This window comes from Tachypleus tridentatus, chromosome 11 (genome assembly GCF_004210375.1).
Source record: "Tachypleus tridentatus isolate NWPU-2018 chromosome 11, ASM421037v1, whole genome shotgun sequence".
Classification (NCBI taxonomy): domain Eukaryota; kingdom Metazoa; phylum Arthropoda; class Merostomata; order Xiphosura; family Limulidae; genus Tachypleus; species Tachypleus tridentatus.
This window is the reverse complement of record NC_134835.1, coordinates 64,297,163-64,320,359: the sequence shown is the minus strand read 5'-3', so window position 1 is coordinate 64,320,359 and position 23,197 is coordinate 64,297,163. Positions and strand designations below refer to the sequence as shown.

Below are 23,197 nucleotides of genomic sequence, written 5' to 3'. Positions count from 1 at the left end.
ATACCTAACAGTTAGTTACCTGGTGGATATGGCTTGTTACAAAATTATAGATCGTACTCTGGGAGTACAAATCAGACCTTATTCCAATTTACAGATTTTCGAAATGCACTTCACAAAACTAAGTTGTGTACTTGAAAGTTTAATAAACTGCATTTCGCTCAAGCAAAGCAGAAAATCGTCGCAGTGGTACCAATAACAACTTCAGTATACAAATAATATGGAGGGGGCAGTTAATTTCCCACTGATGTGTTATATTTCAGAGACAAATATCAATTGTACCTTTGTTTTAGAGAGACCATGGTATGTCGTATAGGAACTAGTAGTGGAAGAATAGTGAGAATAGAAGTATACATTAGTAGATATACTAGCCTCAACATCTCGTGGCATGGCAACATTCGTTCATTTTAAATACTAACCACGTCTTATAATTTATTTTTGCAACATATTAGTGTACTTGGTCTCAATTTCAATCTGATATGTGATAACATCTGCCGGTCATTTTTTAGTTGTTGTTGAAAGAAATGGATTTTTTAAATAGAAAGATTTACATTCTCACCAAATTTCAATGAAGTATATGTGGACTTTCTTTCGAAAACGTCCTGCATCAAATCAACTAACATTCGACACTAAAGGTGCTTTGAAAACACATCTTTTGTAGGGTATCTTGAGACCTTATCTATACTGTGATTTAATACCTGTAACAGTAGAGTCAAGCTGGTAAACATGCAGAACTAGCAGGAGTTAGAATGACACTAGTATTAAAAATTATTGGACAAAATAGCAAATAAACTAAAACGGAAGAATTATATATTTTTATCTTTACATAATATGGTTTCTCACTTTTTATGACTTCTGACGCAACTTTTATCAGTGCGATTTTACTCAGCTTCCCCTATTTGTATCTTGATACTTTATTCATACTGAAGTGAAATGTCCAACTGTAGGTATGGTAAAGTAATCTCCAGCTGTTTACTATTTACGAACATTGGGTGGATTAATACTGTTTTTCATTCTAGATCACTACAGTACAGAGAACTGTTAAAAGTCGGATAGCAGGATATTGAAAACAAGACAAAGTACCATAGAGGTTAGTCAGTAGATCTGGTGAGATCCAGGGCAATGTCTAACCGGAGCAAAAACTTTTAGAAATACATTAGATGTTTCCTTGGGGATTGACAACGACTCTCGTGCACAATTAGAGTTGATGCTACTGTCTCATGCTTTCTCAAACTCTCTACAGCCTTCGAAAGTGATGTTTGTTTGTAACCAACCTATGCTCTGAAACTTTTATACCAACCTTCGAAAAGGTTGTTTTTACGGTCTTTCCAGCCATTGACTGCACAAACATTCCATAGAACCAGAAAATATCGAGATATTCGATTCATCACGGAACGTACTATGTTGCAACAATTTGGCGTAACATTGATAAAGCATAAGATGCATATTTGGAAAAAAATTGTAACTATGAGACTTTAATGCGGTAGTCAAATGAGTGTGTGTGTTTTCTTATAGCAAAGCCACATCAGACCATCTACTGAGCCCACCGAGGGCAATCGATCCCTTGATTTTTGCGTTGTAAATCTGTAGATTTACTGCTGTACCAGCGTGGGGCGTAATCAAGTGAAGTCGACTATAAAATTTTCTATATATATATATTTAAATACTCAAGAAGTTTTTTAACAATGTTTCAGTTGTGGCAATTGCTTCAAGTTTTTTCTTTACATGAATAGAATCGTTAATTTTTGTTTTATGTTCAGAAAATATTGTTTTTCCTTTTGTGTAAGTATGTATTTTGTGTTTTCCAATTATGTTATGAAAAATTTGTGTCTTTTATTCAACTGATAAAATGTTTTACAATTGCTTTATTGAAATAGAACTATTTCTGTCTAATAAGACGCCAACTTTATGCAACGAAGAGCAGAATTGTTTTCAACAATGTGTAATGTCTCATCTTCAAAAATACAAACTATAATTTCCAAATTACGTACATAATTAGATTATCGCTTGGAAACAAACTTTTAAGATGTCTTCAAAAAATGTAATAAAAAATAAATTCAAAGGTAGTCTATATCATAAATATATCCCAATCTAATGTTATAACAGTCAATAAACAATTAGTGGTGTTAACAATCTTATTTTTTATAATATTTGAAAACATTATTTTTGAGAGACAGTTAGACGTAACCTTAAAATTCTCTTGTAGATATTATATCCACCGTAAAGGTTTCTTGTCGGAATTGAATAAATATTGTGCTTAAATACTAAACATTTATACGCCTTCCTTTACACCAGTCTTCCCCCAGTGGCTCAGCGGAATGCCTGCGGACTTACAACGCTGAAAACCAGGTTTCGATACCCGTCGTGAGCAGAGTACAAATATCCCCCTGTGTAGCTTTGTGCTTAATTCACAACAATAACTTTTACATCAAATGAATTGATGAATACATAAAAAAGTCAAGTTAATTAGACGAGCTGGTTATCATGCAATGGTGGTAGTACCCTAAAATTGTGACAAAACACTCGTCATTTCTCATATAACCTTGCGAAAATCAACTTTCAGCCAGAGAAGCGAGATTAAGTACGATGAAGTATTTTTATCATCCAAATGGTGTTTTTGACATTTCTTCACTTACTTTTAAGGTTTTGTATTATATATGAAATTATTAATCAAACCTAAAACTCCAAAATATTAATTTATGTTTGCATTACTTCAGGTTTGAAAAAGTAATTTGCTACATAATATGTATTTTCACACAAAGTTCGAGGCTGGAATGTTTGTGTTTTCTTAAATCATAATCACTGCGCAGTTGTAAAAAGTTCAAAGTAGTTATGAAAGTGTATTAAAATTGCAAATTAAACTGTGTTGAAAATGTATGATTATTTTTTAGTAGGAACTCCACTAAAATTATATCAACATTAATCCTAAGAACTCGGAGTGAAATTGCAAGCAAAGAAGAATGTCAGACACAATAAATTTTCATTCTTTTGCTAATTTAATGTCCCTTGTGGGTTAGCCTTAAGGCTGTTAGCTTGCAATGCTATAAAGTGGGTTACGATACGGGTGGTAGGAAGAGCTTAGATAGTCCATTGTGTAGTTTTGTGCTTAACAAAAAACACACTTTGATGTCGAATGCAGAAAATAAAATGTTATTTATATTCAACTTGATACTTTTTTCAGACTTTCATGTGTGTGATTTTATAAAAACAGTGAATTTATTATTACTCTTTTATTGCATTGGAACTGAAAACAGGAATTTCAGATGTTTGTTCACAAATCTAATAGTAGTTTGATGTAATATTTCACAATGTTTCAACTTTATTAAAATTCCATTCACAGAAGACAGTATTTGATATGGAAAAACTAGTCAAATTTCTTTAGTAACCCCATGCTTTTTAAATTCACATTTCTGTTTTTCATTTTGAGTTATTTCCAAAACTTAAATGCCTTTATTATTGCAGAAGAATTTAAAAAACGAGGTTACAGAAGACAGTTATGTGTCCATGAGATCGTTCCTAGCTAAGCTAGAAAAAAGGAAGATAATGTTGTTTTTGTAAGCCAACTTAAAAAAAGTATTCACATACATGTTACATATATGCATATGATCAGCATGAATCAGAATTTTCTTTGAAAGTAAGGGCTTTGATGGCACATGTTGATTGAAAAAAAATCAGTTAAATGAAAATGCACAGGAACTACCCTGGATAAAACATATTTAAGTAGTACAGCACTTTCCTGACAGTTTGTTGAAGACGGGAATGGTATGTGTCTATTTATTTTTTTAAATTTAGAGCACATTGTTACAAGAGTGTCCAGATGTCTCTGGCATATTTTAACTGAACTCTTATGTTAAATCATTTCTATTGACAACTTACTAGCTCCATTTGGACTGGACAATGATAGTGCTAAATTCTTTTACATTCTACTCAGGAGGTTTTATAGTTTTGCAGTATATTCTTATTAACAAAAGCCTTTATGTATATATTTAGTAATTATGGATTAATTTTAATTATCAGTTTTTTATTGTTATATTCTTCCCCACTAAGTCTTACTATGGAATGCAGTAACAGTTACAAGTATATAATTATGTAGGCCATCATATGCTTATGCTAGCTATGCTTAATAAGGAAAATAATTGTCAACTATACAGCACATGAAAGATATAAGTTTAATAACTTCGTATTCAAATATTCTGTGTCAGCAGCATACACGTAAATAGGTGTTGTTTGAATTATTAAATCAAACAATGATGACAAAAATATTTTGCATTAAATATATTTCATGTTTTAAATGAAACAAGATAACTTAAAAATCTTTTATCCAGTCTAAAGGTACTAAATTCATTAACTGTAGGGTTTGCAGGCACTAATAGTGTGTTGAGTACAACCTTGATGGAACAATTTGAATTGTGTCATTTATTTTTGTGCTCTTATTCTATACTTTTGAACAAAACGAATGTTCTTCTTATATGACGACCAAATATTATTAAGTCATTTGCAAATTTATCTGTCTCACTTTTACACCTCTCAAATTTAAATCACCTCCCATGCTATAGTAAAATCTTCTCACTTAGAACTTAAAACTTTATTATAACCTATTCCTATTTCTTTGTTATTGTTGCTTTTTGAGTTTGCTTTAGTCAGACTCAGTTTACATGTTTGAAACTTGTAACATTTATGGTTTATGTCATATTTAATGTGTGTATACTGTTATAAATAAAAAATGTTTATTTGCTCAGCCTGCTGCAGTATTTATAAAAGAGAACCTCTTCAAGAATCTACTACCTAAACTACAGAATGTTCTACAACAGCCAGGCATTTCCAAAATCAACCAGTTTCTGACAGATAGAATAGAGAAAACTACTGTGAAGGATGATGGTGAGGATGAAGAAGAGGAGAAAGACAGTGAGAAACAACATTCTTCACTTCCAGTTTCAACTATTTCTGTAACAAGCTTATTCACCCATCTAATAACTGAAGAAATACTTTCAGTTGATAAACAACTTCTTACTCGTGCCAAAGCAGCAAGAAGTGTGGCAGGTAAAAGTGTATTTTTATTGGTAGTGAGCCTTGAGTGAGTGTAGGTCTTAACTTCTATGGAGGTTCACATGTTTTGTATAAACAGATATTTTAAAAATGACTTTGTGACAGAAAGTATTAGTTAATGATATGTGTAAATAAGCAGGTTGGGAAAAGATGAATTATAGGTACCTTAAAGGTTCTAGTATCATGTTTCTTGATGCCCAAAGTCTTGGTGATACCAATGTGCTTAAAAACGTGAATTTTTTTTTAAGTATTTCTTTAATTCAGGTAAGCATGGCTAGTCTTAGTCAATGAGCAAGTATGTGAACAAATCAAATTCAAATATGAGGAATTCAATAATTATGTTTTATGTACATGATAATGTTAAAAACATTGTTGTGAAGAAAGGATTTGGCTGTCATTTTCAAAAAATATCAAAATTTTCAGCTAAATTCTTTATTTTGTTTTTCAAAAAAAGTAATTCTGTAAGCTGGGGTCACTTGACTTATTTTTGTAAAGAAATGAAAATATATTGTATAAATAAGAATAAAATTTCCTCAGTTGTTTTCGTATGTGTAAGCAGTATTTTAAGATTGACAACCAACTAGTTATATCAAAAATATTGGAGAACTTTTAAAGTTAATTACTTCTTCTAGTTATGGAGAACTAACATGCACCAAATAAATAATACTCTTAGAAAATCTAAAAATTTATGTAATGTACAAGTTGTTGACATTGCTAAACTGAGACATAGGAGACAAAAATTACATAGGGGCTATAAGGGCTAAAAATGTAGTTGCCACTTATGTGAAACCCCCTGAAGTTCCTGCACTTTAGGCAATTTTAAAGCTTATCTTATGCACATCTGTTGTTTTTCATATATGTGATATAAACGTATTACAAGTTTCTGATTTATTGTGTTAATATTATTCTAAATTTATATGTAATTGCTATGTATGTGCTATTTTCATATAACATATGGTCAAGATAGTCATTAATTTGATTTGATTCAAACTGTATTTGCACTTTTGTCATATGAAGGATATAGCTATACTGCCATATATTGTGCAAGAATTTTGATAGTAATGTTCTTCAGTGGTAGTTAAGGTGTCATATTGAAGTTACAGTCTGTGTTGTTTAGAATTGACCAACAGTGACATAGATGGCACATGCATCCTGAGAATATATTATTATAGAATCTAGTATGTAATACTATTATATCATGTTTATCTGTCTTTAGCATAAGCTCTCAACTTGATAATTGAACTTCTTGGTAAGAAGTAGAGTACTCCCAAAGTTTAACTTGTGAAAGTTAACTAATTCTTTATAAGCTATTGAGAGAGTTTATATGGTTAACTATAAGGTTAAGACACTGCTATTCATCCTGTACACATTTTTGCAATCATATTTGTGAGTTTGATTAAAGATTGTTCAATTCTGTTTTTGTTTCTTTCTCAAACTGTTAAAGTAGAAGAACCTTAGAATTACCTTGTAATAAACACCTTGTTAGACCTCCTGCTGTTACTCTGAGGTTAACTCACTTTTATTCAAATGTACTCCACTTTTAGTAATATTTCAAAGAAATAGAAGCAAGAACCAATATCCCTTAAATTGTTAACAGGTGTTAAGTATTATCTGTTTCCAGCAAAGTGAGACCAAAGGAAGGGAGCAGCTGAAAGGCACTTCAACCCTCCAATTCCTATACCTATGCTATATACTGAAACTGTCTACGAGAAAGCTGAGTTTTGCCGACACCAAATAATGCCTAATAAGCTTTCATAACTTTACTGACCAGTGAGTATAAAATAATGGTGGACAACCTCTCATATCGGAAAATCACTAAATACAGATTTCCACTTTAACTGCTGCTACTAACGTGTATATGGTAAACTGGAGGCTTCCATATTGTTTCATATTACCCCACTAACTGTCAATGTTCATACAAGAGGTCACCTAATAATCTTAGAAATTGCTGCAAAAACTGTCACTAGGTGTTTGGAAGCATTGCAAGGAAAATGGAAACAATGTTCAGTACTCAAATAATCCCTACCTCTTGATTTATCAGATAAAGTATTTAAGTTTGTATGTTCTGTAATTACTTGTTAACATGGTCATTATTCATTAAATATGCAATTTACATTTTTATCATTACATACTGAAAGTGTCCACTACAAAGTTGACTTTTACCTGTAACAAAATAGTTGCTTGTAAATGTACATAACCCTGTTGAAATGTGGTCAGCTGCTGGAGTTTGTCTCATATTATACAACTATCTAATGGAACCCCAAACTACAATATGCATGTTATGATCTTTTCATAGAAACTGTGAATTTAAGAAGGAGAAAGTTATAGTAACCATGTATGAAACTATGGTGAAGATTTAAGAGTGCTGTATTCATTTTTGATGTCATACAATATATGGATAAAAATAGTATGAAATGTTCCTTTAAATAACTTGTAGCATGCCACACTGTTTCACAAGTTGCTTAGTTGCCTCATGATCCCTTCTGTATCCATACACATCCAAATTACCTCAGCAGATGGTAAAAAAAGAAGGAAGGAAGGAGAACATTATCGAACACTGTCCTTTGTACAGTTCAGGTTTCTCTAATGGATATTTTCAACTAGTAATAATTATGAAAGAAGAATATTTACTCATTCTAGACATTGTGCTCGACTGGTAATAAATTTGCATGTTTTCTGTTAGTTGTGTGTGCCACCCTTGATGTGCAGCACCCATAAGACCTATATGAAAGTATTCATTTTGTACAGATGTCTATAATAAAGCCACTCCTCCAATCAACTACTACATTTTGGAGCATGAATGCCATGTTGAAAGGACAACTGAAATAAAACAAATTTACATGATTAAATTACTTTTTTTATTCTAAAATTATTCCTAAAGACTGACATTAAATTTTTTATTGTAAGTGATGCACAAAAACAATCTAATTGGGACTTCATTCATAAATAAAAAAATTATGAAAACTGTAATGTAATATTGATAAAAACAGAATGGAAATAAAATTGGGAAAAAAGGACAGACCATTGATAATTTAATTCATTCTAATTTTTATTTATGTTTTGTCACTGAAACACTCAAAACACATTGTAGGCTTTCTTTCCCAATCCTTGAACTATTATCATCTACAGTATGAACGATTTTGTGATGTCGCTTTATTATAACCATAAAATTGTGAAGTATTCATAATTCTTCTAAAATAAAACGAAAATTACTCTGAGAAAAAGGAAAAAATTAAATGTCATAAACATTGGATTATTATTATGTAAAATATAGTGTGCACTACAGGTGTAACATGACGTTTAAAGGTTAAATACGTAAAGACAGGACGTCACAAACCAGAGGTGGTGCACTCAAGAATATGTTCTCAACTGAGCCATTCCATTAAATATATAACAAAAAACATTACAATTAGCAGTATGTAAGTAAGAGGTTATATGTTCCTATTGCATAATTAGAGAAATCACTTGAAATGCAAATGTGTTAATTTTGTTTTCTTTAATGAGTTGAATTTTTCAACATATTGATATATCATAAAGTTACAGTACTTTTATATTTTAGGAACAACTGCTTTAGTGACTCTGGTTTATGATAACTATCTTATTGTTGCAAATGTGGGTGATTCAAGAGGAGTTATTTCTAACAACAAAGGAAATGCTATTCCTTTCTCTTTGATCACAAACCTCAACAGGTGAGAAACAAGATAATGATGCATCCAGAATATACACCCAGGATTTTTGTGGTTGTAGCAGATGTTAACAACCTTAATTTCTCAGGAAGAAAGAACTGAAATTGTGGAACATAAAAATTAAATTTACCTTAAATATGTTTTTTTTCCTCATTTTCTTAAGCTTGAATGTATGACATACTAACATATGTTATTCATATAACATAATGGTGTTGACACTGAATTAATGGTTTTATTAGGTATAGAGTTTTAGTTTAAAATGTGCCTTTATATCTAAGTGTGTAATAATAGTCATCATATTGATGGGTTTTTTTATTTGTCTTTTAGACAGTATTTTGGAGAAATTTATTCTGTTGAATAATTTTATGTAAAGTAACTAGAACTTGTTTGTTCCATAAGGTGAAAAGCTTTATATTTTAGTATTCATGCACTAATTGGTTTTGCTTTTTTGTGGTATATCCTTTGAGAACTCTTTAATGTGTCCCAGAATTTAAGTTCTAACTTTGTTTTCTATCCCTGTATATATATATACATATATGTCTGTGTGTGTGTGTATTTTTTTTTCTATATGTAGCTGAAGGAATACAAAAAAATAAAAGAAGCTGGTGGATTTATTACTTTTAATGGTGTTTGGCAAGTTGGTGGCATCTTTGCAACCTTGAAAGCTTTAGGAGATTTCCCTCTGAAGAAATGCAACCTCATCACTTCAGAACCATATATTTTAACTTTTAATCTCTCTGACCTTCAGCCTAGATTTATGGTGCTAGAAACTGATGATTTATAGGATATTTTTGTGAATAAAGAAGCTGTAACTTATATTTCAGAGCATGTGGATCAACAATCCTTAGGTACAAAAAGCTTTGCCATGCAAGCATATGTTCATGGGTCTTTAGTTAACATTACCGTACTGGTTCTTAATTTTTGTGACCATACTGCAGTAAAAGCAGTTGTACCCAAATGTCAATGATGAATAGTATTCTATAGTGTACATATCAGAAGACAGGTGTATATAGATGTTTAACTGTTGATTTGATTCAAAAGTTTATATGGAAGTTTCAGTAATACATTTCATGCAGTATAACCCCTTTAAAAGTTAATGAATATGCCAGTTATCTTACTGACTTCTGGTGAGAATATTCAAATAAAACTTTTGTGTATTTTATGTTGTATCAAGTTTATTAAATGACGTAGTTGCACATACAGCATACAAAGAATTTCATAGAAGAAACCTTAAGTTGTCATTGCATAAATATTACATTGCACTTTTTGATATAAGCTTGGTAATAACATTAAAAACTTAACATATACTCTACTAGTAGATTAAGGAGTTTATGTTCCAGATCTCACTGATGATTTTAATAAATTTTTTTAAATGTAGAATGGATTTGTTCTTGGCTTTTCTGTGTTACTAACATATTCCTTTTCACATTTCGTATAAAAAGTTAGAATTATTTTTACCATATTCAACAGTTATTTTATGTAAAATATATATTACAGAATTTGGCAGTCTTTCAATAAACATTGTGAGACTTTCACGTACAAAAAATCATATATTTGTAGTGAAAGAATTTTAATAAACTAAAAACAAAAGAGTTGTCTGTGAATATAGAGTATTTGTTTTGAATGGCCTGTGTACAAAGTAATTTTCATGTTAAGATTAAAATTACTTTTCTTCACCTTAAGTAACTACAATTTCATTTTTGTAATCTCTGAAACCCCAAAATACGTCTCAAGTGATTGTTTACAGTAAAACTTTTATTCAGTTAATTTCTCTATTCTAACTCTATACAGTATTGTTGAATTTGACGGACCTTGTAACCACCAAAAAATATAAATTACCCTCTTTTCTTTCTAGAATGACTTCAAATATAACATGAAACTTCATATTTTTATCTTGAGTAGTTTTAAACTCATAACAGTATACATCTATTTCTAATTAAATTTTATTATTTTATTAGAAGTGCCATTAGAAATAGTAAGTAATTTGAAGAATGTTATGCTCACTTTACACTATCGAAGTATATTACTCATAAACTGCTCGTGTTATTATGTTATGGTTATTGTTTATTTTACATAATCTAACGGATCCGACATGGCCAGGTGGTTAAGGCACTCGACTCGTAATCCGAGGGTCGCGGTTTCGGATCCCCGTCACACCAAACATGCTCGCCCTTGCGGCGTTATAATGTTCTGGTCGATTCCACTATTAGTTGGTAAAAAAAGTAGCTCAAGAGTTGGCGGTGGGTGGTGATGACTAGCTGCCTTCCCCCTCTAGTCTTACACTGTCAACACTCCTACGAAAAGACGTTTCTAGTCCTGATTTCTTCAAGCCCGTTCCCCTGGCTGTGGTTTCGCTAGATAGTAGATAGGGACAGTGGGAATCTCGTTAATCCATTCATTAATGGATTTAAATGGCAATTTCATTTAAATACAAAATGATTAGCCTAATATTAATAACCTTTCAAGTTGCTCTGAAACTATTAGGCCCCACTTTTCGTAGGAGTGTTAAGTTAGAGACGACTAGCGTAGATAGGCTTCGTGTAGCTTTGCATGAAATTCAAAACAAACAAACTAACCTAAACAGATCCATATTTTATATATTTTAGTTACTTTAATGATAATAAAGAATAAACATGAAAAACAAGAAATAAAGTATTTACCCATGTATTTTTATCTTTTCTCTGTGGTCAAATATCGTTACAATTAACCCTACTTTTCTTTATTCTAACCAAAGTAATGCACAAAATAGTTTTTATTTAATTAAATAACGCACCAGAGAACACAGAAAATAACATGCAAAAAGCAACCAATTGCCTCTATTACCACAGTTTTTCTCGCTTTCTTAAGTGTGGGATAAGAGCCGTTATAAATTTATCCACGCTAGTTATATTTTCTAAGGGAACGAAGTTTGTATTAAAATATAAATTCACACTTTTCTGCACAGAAAAGAACATGGTAAATCATTTCATAGGCGAAAAACTTGGCTTTCTACTGGTTACAGATAATGTAGAACTAAAAAAAAAGATGGAACTATTAACAAATCCTGAAAGAGAAGATGTTAAAGTAGGTGAGACAAGAAGGGTTAAATTTTCTATTTGATGACTAACAAACAAAAAATTGAAAGCTATAAAAATAACGCTTTGTACAAACAATGATTATTTTACAGTGAGAAATTTACGTTGAATTTCGTACTTTTTGGAGGTGTGGTGAACAAAACTGAGAAGAGTAAAATGCCTACAGAAAATGTTTCATCTTTCTCGCACTAGGAGAAATTCAGTATTTGAATAAATAAAATCAAGTACTTAAAATTTATATACTATTAAATTATAGATTAATAGCAACGATTTTATGATATAGAAATTGGTATAACATAAACTAAAATAAGAATAAAATTTTGAATGTAAACCACTGAAACTTCGTGACATATACAGTAAATAATGGTCCAATAGATAGTGTTATGAAAGTTGTATAGAAATCAAAACTTCTTGCCATTTATGTTGCGATATATCCTTAAATGTTTATATGACAATTACTTCAAATACGTTTCTATTAAAATATAACAAGAGACCATAATATCTGAGACTTAATTTTTGAACTACTGACCAAAAGAAATACTGCTAGTCAATAACATCTATATTACGAGATTTACAGCTAAAAATACGGGCATACTTGATGGCATCAAACAGATTCTAACCTGTTCACCAGCTCCAAAATCTAGAGCTCTGCTATAGGATTAATTCCTACCACTTTTGTTTGAAACAGTGGCAGTGGTGTAAAAATGTCAAGCAACTTTAGTTAGTTATGATTTGTGCATTGTAGGTTGTTTTTTCAACTTAACTATTTTATCTCATAAGCACACCAATAGAACAAGAAAAAAGCTAGCACACAAAAAGTCTTTACTATGACATAGCAAAAACTAATGAAGAAATGGATCAAGTTTAATACATACCTGATTAATAGTGTTACAACCTTTTGTCAAAGTTCCAAGGTATGTCATCAATCCTACATCGTTACATTGCTGAAACAAATTAATAAGTAACAAAAATGTTCTGTAATGCTTTGTGAATAATGAGGAGAAAGATGAAGAACAAGAAAACTAAGCAACCAAATAAATAATAATAATACCGATACAAGACATATTATACAATTTCCTGACATGAAAATTATCTATTTATTATACAACACTTCACATAACATTCAATCATTATTATACACCCTTGTATATCTTTAAATGCAATGCAGAAATTTCAAATGAATGAAAGTAGCAGTTGTGGTAGAAATACCATAAAACAGTCTGGTGTACAAAGAATGAAACATAAAACTACAATAAAAAGGTTAGGTATACAGGAACAAAGATAAAATGTGTTAATTACAGATCAGAATATGCTATTAATAATGTATGTCATTGTCATATTTGAATATCTGAAACATTTTGAAAAAAGTCTTTAATAATGACTAAAATAACATATTCTAGAAGGTTCACTCCATACCTAATATATACATTAATAGACAGAAGACAGCTTTTTCAAAGTGTACTTGAAAGTGTTTATCATTTTAAATTGACGACTTCATTGAAATGGTTTAATATGTATTTTAATTGTAACACCTTTATACTGAGCTACTTGAAAACTACACTAATTACTTATAATGCACATTATACAAAACAAGTATGATTCTCTTCACTTACATTGTAATATTCTGTTCTGAATGTAAGAGAATTTAAGACTGGTAATCTATGACATAAACTATAGGCTTCTCATAAAATCCCATGATTTTTTGGAATCTTCCCTGCTTACACTGCTCGCACTTAATCTAAGACGAACTCGACTGTGAAGCATTTTGATAGCACTGTACTGGGCTCATAGATGTTCTGCCACTGTGATAGAAATAAAATAATGAAATGTTACAATTTTTCATCTTCATATTTCTGTTTCAGGCCATTTCTTTATCATAATACATTAACCTAAAGAAAACTACAAGTTTAAGATTTGTTCCACTAAAAGTTAGACCTGAAATTTGATTTGATCACTTACTCCATTGAGAGATTTTATAAGGCTTTCTGTTTCAAAATAAATTTAATCTTTAATTGGTGGAGTAAAATAACAACAGTAGTTAGTTGTTTACATCTGGAAGTTTAAAACAAATTATCTATATAGAAGATACTTCATATCGATGTTAATCAGTAGAAAAAATATTTCAAAATTAATTTAAACGTTTATACAAGAAAAAAGTAACAATATTATTATTTTGAGTCTAAATAATTCCACCCATTATTTTCAATGTTATATCGCAAGACACCTCTGTTCATTCAATGGTGCTCGCAACATTACAAAAATGGTGTTTATTACGTAATGGATGCCTCTTGAAGACCGAGAATGTGATTCAGAACACGATAGGTGAAAAGCAACGAAACGAATACCATCAAAGCACCAAATTTGCATGTGCACTATCATTCAGCAATAGGCATACCTGATGAGACTGCAATATACATGGCTCATAAATGGAATGTTTTTATTGTGGTATAATGATAGTACATCCAGACAGGTGCAAAGTGATCAACCTGTTTCCCATCTATCTGTAGTTTCTATATCCCATGGTGATTGTCCATTCTTTTGTTTTGATAGGAAGGCTGGCGATTGGTAGCTTGGTTCGTTTCTTTTGTATGACTATTTGGTTGATTCCAATATGGCAACTGTGCAGTTTTACCACGTATTTTTGAACTTAGGTTTACAATTTTGTTCCAGTTGTTACTTAAGTACAGTACAGCTTAAAGCTCTTTAAGTTGTTTATGAACTATGGCTAGGCCTGAAAAGTTATCTGGCGAATTCACTTATGTAGAGAACCATCGATGAATAAAAACTTGCAAATTACAGCAGGCTATTACAAATTGGCTATAACTGTAAACTCATATGGTTAACCATTTCGAATAAATAGTACGGTTATGCGGACACATGAACAAGTGGGCTGTCATCCACAACATAAATACCTGACAGTTGCCTCTTGAATATGATTTGCTACAACGTTATAGATCATACTCTGGAAGTACAAATCAGACATCCTTTCAATTTACAGACATTTCGAAATGCACTTCACAAAGCCAAACTGTGGACTTGAAAGTTAATAAATTGCAGAAAATTGTCGCAGTGGTACTAATAACAACTTCAGTATAGAAATAATCTGACAGGGGGTAGTTAATTTCTTACAGATATGTCGTGTTTCACAGACAGATATCAATTGTAAATTTGTATGGTGAGAATAGAAGTATATAATAATAGATATACCGACCTCAACTTCTTGTGGAATGGTAACATTCGTTCATTATAAATACTAACCACGTCCCATAATTTATTTTTGTCACATATTAATGTACTTCGTCTCAATTTCAATCTGATATGTGATAACACCTGCCTGTCATTTTGTTGTTGTTCAAAAAAGTGATTTTTTAAATAGAAAGGTTTACATTCTCACCGGAATCCAATTCTGTCAAGCATATATGGACTTTCCTTGGAAGATACACTGCACCAAGTCAACTAACACCAGGCACTAAAGGCGCTTTGAAAACATCTTTTTAGGGTACCTTAATACCTTATCTGTGATTTAATGCCTGTAACCGAGGGGAATCGAACCTCTGATTTTAGCATTGGCTTTGCTATAAACAAAAACACAATAATTTTTTCTCGCTTTTCATGATTTCTGATACTACATTTGTATCCTAATAATTTAATGTTGCCTGATGTTTATACTGAATTAAAAAGTCAAGCTGTAGATATAGTAAACTCATCTCTAGCTGTTTACCATTTAAATACATTAATGGATGAATACTGTTTTTCATTTTAGATCACTACATTACAAACAACTGTTAAAAGACGAACAGTGGGGAATTGAATATAAGAAAAACAAATACGTAAATAAGCCAGTTCTGATGGGATCCAGGAAAAACTTTCAAAATATCTTTAAAAAAAATTAATGAACATAAATAAAATGGAGAAATGTATAAAAAATACTCGGGGAAAACATTATACGTATCCTGATTCGAAGTTATTATAAGACACCTATAAACAACGTCTTGACTTAATTTTACTTATGTGTACTATCCTTTCTAAATTCTGAAACAGAATAAATAGCACACCTCTAATACTGCCACTAAACACACAGTTATTAACAACCTAACTCTTTAACAAATTTCATGGGATCAGATCAGTTTCGTGCAATTTGCGTAACAAGGTAACAGTTTACACGTGTCATGCAACCGCATGAATAAACAACTCGTCATTTCCCATTGACCACAGAAAGGATCGACGTATTGTAAGACAAGAGAAGGTAAGTACGGTTGAATGTATATCACAAGATTGGTGTTTGTGAAATATTTACTCATTTATTTTTGAAATATTTAATTATTTTAAGACTTTTATTAAAATAAAATAATCTAAATTTATTAAACCATGATCATATTATTTTAGATTTGAGGATGTAATTTGCTGTTTTGTATAGTAAATTGAAATATTATGTATTTTTACTTCGTACACAAAGTTGGTAGTTGGATTGTTGATCTTCTCTGGAAAATAAACGTAACCACTACGCACTTGTGAAAGTTTCAAAGACGTTATGGAAAGTGTATTAAAACCGTAACTTAGAGAGAGAAGTTATGCATTGAAAATGTATAATAATTTTTTAATAGCAACTAACAACAAGTCCACTAAACTTGTATTAACATGAATTCTAAAAACAATGAGTGGCAATACCCAGTTATTCGGGACCGTAAATTTATCAAGTATTTACATACATGTTACACATACGCACATCATCAGCAAGAATCAGAATTTCCTGTGAGGTTAAGGAATGTGATGGTGCACGTTGGTATAAAAAAATGAGTTAAACGAAAACGTTGAGTAATTACTCTGGCTAAAGCATATATAGTAGCATGGTACTTTCCTGGCAGTTTGTTGAAGAATGATATAGTATGTGTCCATTTAATAAAAAAACAACAAAAAAAAACATTGTTCCAAGAGTGTCCAGATGTCTCTGGAGTATTTTAGCTGGAATTTTAATGTAAATCATTTTTATGAACATTTCACTTATCTCCATTTGGATTGGACACTGATACAGCTAAATCCATCTATAATTTTCGAAGTTCGTTGTGTTTTACATTTCATATTGCTTTAATGCCTGCCAGGAATTTAAATATTGGCTTTATAATTAGGAGCAACTTAGAAATCTAGCCTTCAGTTTTATTAACAACGTAAAAAAAATATTCTGTTTTGAACAGTTGTTGTGTAGCAATGATTATCCCATTCTCATATTCATAACTATCTAGATGGTCATCTGCTTGTTATCTAGTTTTTGAATGGGCTTTATTTGATACTTCAGTTTTGTTTATGCTGCTAGTATGCATTTCATATGATATCTCACTGCATAACTATTACAATTATCCTATTACATAAACCTGTTAAATGATGATGTTTACAGTTTGGTTAAAGCTGTACTATCTTCTACAGGTTTCTGCCAGAACTCTTAAATCATTTCATTTTGTAATGAAATTTCTCAGGACATTTTAGAGTTTTTCAGTATATTCTCATTAACAGAATCGTCTATGTATATAATTAGTAACTGTGGATTAACTTTAATTATCCATTTTTTATTGTTATTTTCTTCCCCACAAAGACATACTATGAAATGCAATAACAGTTACGGGTATATAATTATGCAGGCTATTATGTGCTTATTATGCGAGCTAAGTTTAATGATGAAAATAATTGTCATCTATACAGCACATGAAAGATACAAGTTTAATAACTTCATATTCAAATATTCTGTGTCAGCAGCATACATGTAAATAGGTGTTGTTTGAATTATTAAATCAAACAATGATGACAAAAATATTTTGCATTAAACATATTTCATGTTTTAACTGAAACAAGATAACTGGTCTAACTGCCCTGAGTTCATTAATTGTAGGGTTTACAGGTACAAATAGGATGTTGAGTACAACCTTGATGGAACAATTTGAATTGTGTCATTTATTTTCATGCTCATATTCTTTACTTTTGAACAATATATGAGGACCAAATACTATTACGTCATTTGCAAATTTCCATATCCTACTTTTATTACACTTCTCAATTTGAAATTTTATCTTGTACATAGAATGTAGAAAAATCTTTTCACTTAGAACTTAAAACTTTGTTATAATGACCTATTTCTGTGTTGTTGTTGTTGTTGCTTGTTGAATTTGCTTTAGTCAGACTCATTTTACATGTTTGATACTATGGAATGTGTATGGTTTAGGTCATATTTAATATGTGTATACTGTTATAAATAAAAATGTTTACTTGTTCAGCCTGCTGCAGAGTTTGTAAAAGAGAACCTCTTCAACAATCTACCACCTAAACTACAGAATGTTCTGCAACAGCCAGGCATTTCCAAAATCAACCAGTTTCTGACAGAGAGAATAGAGAAAACTACTGTGAAGGATGATGGTGAGGATAAAGAAGAGGAGAAAGACAGTGAGAAACAACATTCTTCACTTCCAGTTTCAACTATTTCTGTAACAAGCTTATTCACCCGTCTAATAACTGAAGAAATACTTTCAGTTGACAAACAACTTCTTACTCGTGCCAAAGCAGCAAGAAGTGTGGCAGGTAAAAGTGTATTTTTATTGGTAGTGAACTTTAAGTGAGCTTAGGTCTTCTTAACTTCTATGAATATAGAGTTTCACATGTTTTGAATAAATGAATAGTTTAAAAATGGCTTTTTAGCATAAAGTATAGAGTAATGATGTGTGTAAATAATCAGATTGGGAAAAAATGAAGTATAGGTCCCTTAAAGTTTCTGGTATCATCTTTCTTTATGTCTATAGTCTTGGTGATACCAACATTCTTGAAAACCTGAATTCTTTTTTAAGTATTTCTTTAATTCAGGCAAACATGGTTAGTTATAGTCAATGAACAAGTATGTGAACAAATGAAATTCAGCTACAACAGATTTAAAAGTTGTACACCTGGTGTATGGAGGTAGAATAGTTCTGTTTTGCATACATGATAATGATAAAAACATTGCTGTGGAGAAATGATTTGGCTGTCATTTAAAATTTTTCAGCAGAATCATTGGTGTTATTTTTTAAAAAAGTAACTGTAAGCTGGGATCACTTATTTTTAAAAAAACTAAAAAGGTATTATATGAATGAGAATAAAATTTTTTCAGTTATTTTGGTATGTGTAAGCAATATTTTAAGAGTGGCAGCTAGAAATGTTGAATAAATGTTGAATAAAACTTTTGAAATTAATTACTGCTTCTAGTTCGGGAGAAATTGAGATAGCAGTGCCTTAGAAATACAGTGTGTTTGAAAAGTCACTGTGCAGTTTTGTAATCATATTTTATTCAGTCTATTTGAAGCCAGCAACTGATAGCAGTGTTTAGAAACAAAATAAGAAGGATCCAGGCCTGTATTGATGCTAACGGGGATCACTTTCAACATTGTTTATAACTGTCATTCATATTTACGTCCTGTATTTTATATTGAAACACGTCTGTTAATAAATATATAAGTGCACAGTGACTTTCTGAACACCCTGTAGTTGGAGCAATTTACACAACAGAGAGGTAAATTGAGACACTTATTTTATCAAAATCATTGACAAACAAGCATTCTATAACTAATCCTCCCTGAGAATCTAGAAAATAGTGTAATGTATAAGCTGTTGGCATTGTTATACCAAGATGTAGGTGACAAAAATTACCTAGGGGCTATAAAGGCTAAAGAATGTAGTTGCCACTTCGGTGAATCCTCCTGAAGCTCCTGCACTTTAGGCAGTTTCAAAACATATCTTATGCACATCTGTGGTTTAAACATACCACAAGTTTCTACTTTCTTGTGTTAATATTATTCTAAATTTATATGTAATTTCTAAGTATGTGCTATTATAGTGAAGAAAGTCATTAATTTGATTTCATTTTAGCTACCTTTGCACTTTTGTCATTCTCTGGAAATAACACTTGCTATGTCTATGGAAGATATAGCTGTAATACTATATGTTGTGCAAGAATTTTGATAGTAATGTTCTTCAGTGGTAGTTAAGGTGCTATACTGAAGTTATGGCTTCAGTTGTTTCTCTGGGATTGTCCAACAGTCACAGAGATGGCACATATACAGTAGTAAAAAATGAATATGGACACATTGATGAAACAGTGTATTTCATGAGAAAGGTTCTCTTAATATATAAGCATAGAAGTTCAGTTCTACAAACGTACAATAGGCTGAACCATGACAACAAGATACAGATATGTAACTTCATACATTAGTATTTGATGTGTAAACCCTTTGTGCTCCTAGAGAGAATGTATTGTAAAATTGTATGAAATGCTCCTTCAAATAAGGTGTAGATGCCACACCATTTCACAAGTTGCTTAATTGCTTCATGATCCCATTTGTTTCTGTACACATCTGAAACTGGGGCAAAGGCCAAGGCAAGAGTTCTAGTATTCCAGTGTTTGTTTTCTCTCCTGGTAGGCTTTATCCAGATTTACCGTATGATTAGAATTATTACTGAAACACAAACATCTGATCCCTCATGAGTGTTCTTAATGGAATGGCATAATGTATTAGAATCTCTCTCTACTTCTCTGATATGTGTGTATTAATACTTACTAATTCTTCAACATGTGGAGTCATTGGTAAACATCTTCCTCTGTCAAGCCTGCTTGCTTATCTCACTGTTTTATTTCTGTTTCTTACACACTCCAGGGTAATTAAATACCTGCACTTGAAATCAGGTTATTGGAAAGTTGGAAGTTAGAGTTAGGTTTGAACTTCCTTGACTGGGTTTGTTATGGATAGCATTAATTTCCTGCACCTGTGAAGCTTTTTGAATACGGCATTCACTGTGACATGCAGTTTGATTTCACAATCTGTCATTTAGAATAACTTTTACCATTCAAAACAGTAGCTGAAACACACTCATCATGAAGTATTTCCATGATGTAGGCCATACCTTCTTAAATAAACAAGCTTGTTGGTTATTGTTAAAATAGTGGTTAAACTAATGTGATACTCGCCGATTGGTTGGATTGCACCCAGTCACAGGGTACCAAATCAACATATTTAGCAGTAACTGTAGAGGCAGTTGGGTGGTTAGCATATGTGCTGCAACTGAGTTATACAAATGCTTGTATGTAGTTTTCATATTTTGTTCCCCTTTTTTTGTGTACTTGAATGTAAATAAATATAAATACACATACACTATTCATGTGTGTGTGGAGACATTGAAATGTCATGACTCTTGTAACCAGCAGTTTAGAACTAATGTTCTAGAAAACTAATATGTAAAACATTTTAATTACTTCTGGTTTTCATGACCTTTCACCACATGTCTTTTTCAAGTAATCTGACAATAATAATTATGTTGTATATGTACTTCAAAAACTTGTTTCTCTCTTCTTCAAATTCCTTGGCTGTGTTAAGAAAACACATTTTGTTTGATAATAATTTGCTACAAGGATTATTCATTATATGTGTGTGTGTTTGTTGGCTTGATTACCATAATTGTTTTATGTGGTAGATAGAGAATGTCCGACAGTGTATGTGACTTATTTTGTTTTAGGATTTTGCCTAATAAAGGCTATATTGAAAAAAAACACCTTGAAATAGGTGCCATTTTAACTCTTTTATAGAATTCTGGCTCACGTACTTCATCAGTAAAATGGAACAATTATTACCTTTCACAAAGTAGAGTATGCAATTAACATCTAATGGGGTCATTAGGTGTTTAGTTAAAGAAAAAGAAGGAAGGAAGGAGAACATTATCTAATACTGTCTTTTGTACAGTTTAGGTTTCTTTAATGGATATCTTCAACTAGTAATAACAATGAAAGAAGGATATTAACACATTTATGGCATTGTGCTCCACTGGTGGTGCATTTGCATGTTTTCTGTTGGTTGTGTGTGTCACCCATGATATGCAACACCCATAAGACCTATATGAAAGTACCAGGTCATTCCTTAAGTAATGTGCAATTTTAGGTTCAAAAAAGGAGAAAGGATTTCAAACACTTTTAATGTTATTTAATCAATAATGTATGTTCCATTATTAATTAATTCCTGCCAACGATTCACAAGCTTCTGAATGCCACTTCTATAAAATTCTTGGAGTTTGGAGGAAAAGAATGTAGAGAGGGTAGTTTTTACATCTTCATCTGTTCCAAGCTCTTTTCAATCAGGATAGTTCTGCAAACTTTGGAATAGATGATAATCAGATGGGGCAAGGTCTGGAGAATAAGGAGAATGTGGAAGTTTTTCCCAGTCTAGCTCTTCAATCTTTGCAGATGTGATCCTTGCTGTATGGGGCTGTGCATTATCATGGTGTAACACAACACCTTCACAACTGATCAAAGCAGACCTCTTTTCTTTCAGTGCAACATTCAAGAGCTCTAGCTGTTGATAAGTGTGAAGTAAAGTTTTGACACCTTTCCAAGCTGTTGCAGATGACAGTTAACTGTTGAATGTGTTGAATTGAGCTTCTGTGCTAGTTCTTTACCTGTTACAGCATAATATTCATCAAGTGTAGCCAGCAGCAAGTCATCATTAAACTCAAAAGGACTACCTGAACATGTTGCATCACTTAAGCTGTAGTCACCTGATCTGAACTAGTGAAACCACCTTCAACATCTTCTTTCATTGAGAGACTCAGCACTGTAAATACCTTGAATGTTTCATGTAGTTTCTGCTGCACTATTGCCTTTTTTAAACTCAAAAAGCATTATGTGCATAATGTGCTCCTAAGACACATACATCTTCTTAAGGGTTTATTTGATTTATGATCTGAAAAAGTGGAGTTGGGTAAGTTTCTTTTATCTGTCTGAATACTTTTATACACATCCTACTACATATTTTAGTAATTAAAGCCTTCTACAAAGGCAGAAATGATGATGCACTTTCTGTATTAAATTTTAGGACTTTATTTACGGGATAACTTGATATTTATTTTGTACAGATGACTATAATAAAGCCACTCCTCCCATTATCATCTACTTTTTGGAGCATGAATGCCATGTTGAAACGACAATTGAAACAAAACAAATTTATATGATTAAATTACTTTTTATTTTAAAATTACTTCTAAAGACTAACATTAATTTTTTTATTGGGAGTAAATGATGCACAAAAACAAATTACTAATTGAGATCTCTTTCATAAATGAAAAACCTATGAAAACTGTAATATAATAGTGATAGAAATGAAATGGAAAAAAAAATTCATACTGACTTAGTGAAGCAAAAACTAATTATACCTTGTTTTTTTTAAAAGTCTTTTATGAAATTGGAAAAAAAGGACAGATCATTGATATTTAAGTTCATTTTAATTTTTATTTATGTTTTATCATTGAAACACTTAAAACACACTGTAGGCTTTCGATCCCAATCCTTAGAGTAGGAATTATTTTGTCTGATGTCCATTTTTGATGACTATAAAATTG

The 23,197-nt window shown here is 31.4% G+C and overlaps 2 protein-coding genes and 1 long non-coding RNA gene across 12 annotated transcripts in view; 2 read left to right on the top strand and 1 right to left on the bottom strand.

Moving 5' to 3' along the window:
• Nucleotides 1-2,239: 2,239 nt before the first annotated feature.
• LOC143232319 (uncharacterized) lies at nt 2,240-9,889 on the top strand. Of its 4 annotated transcripts, none has more exons than XM_076467589.1 (4): nt 2,240-2,640; nt 4,737-4,925; nt 4,986-5,037; nt 8,603-9,889. In XM_076467589.1, the coding sequence occupies exons 1-4, from the start codon at nt 2,584-2,586 to the stop codon at nt 8,734-8,736; spliced, it is 432 nt and encodes a 143-aa protein (XP_076323704.1). In that variant the 5' UTR covers nt 2,240-2,583; the 3' UTR covers nt 8,737-9,889. The 4 variants fall into 4 exon arrangements, 3 of the variants coding, with proteins under 3 accessions (XP_076323704.1, XP_076323702.1, XP_076323703.1); XM_076467587.1 differs by having other exon boundaries at nt 2,268-2,640; nt 4,737-5,037; nt 8,603-8,732; nt 9,304-9,889; XM_076467588.1 differs by adding an exon at nt 3,460-3,759 and having other exon boundaries at nt 2,270-2,578; nt 4,737-5,037.
• Nucleotides 9,890-10,080: 191 nt separating this feature from the next.
• On the bottom strand, nt 10,081-16,043 carry LOC143232322 (uncharacterized). 2 transcript variants are annotated; one of them, XR_013017495.1, is made up of 5 exons: nt 15,859-16,043; nt 15,198-15,333; nt 13,417-13,605; nt 12,679-12,747; nt 10,081-11,083 (listed from the first exon to the last, which is right to left on the bottom strand). It is a non-coding gene; the product is annotated as an uncharacterized LOC143232322 (long non-coding RNA). The 2 variants fall into 2 exon arrangements; XR_013017494.1 differs by lacking the exon at nt 10,081-11,083 and having other exon boundaries at nt 12,397-12,747.
• Nucleotides 16,044-16,730: 687 nt separating this feature from the next.
• The window catches only part of LOC143232320 (uncharacterized), a 14,446-nt gene continuing 7,979 nt past the window's right edge, over nt 16,731-23,197 (top strand). For 4 of the 6 annotated variants that reach the window (XM_076467593.1, XM_076467594.1, XM_076467590.1 and 1 more), the window contains exons 1-2: nt 16,731-16,859; nt 18,067-18,367. In XM_076467593.1, coding sequence (XP_076323708.1) covers nt 16,746-16,859; nt 18,067-18,367 — 415 coding nt within the window. In that variant the 5' untranslated portion in view covers nt 16,731-16,745. The remainder of the gene's footprint in view (nt 16,860-18,066; nt 18,368-23,197) is intronic. The other 2 variants (XM_076467592.1, XM_076467595.1) reach the window with 1 other exon arrangement.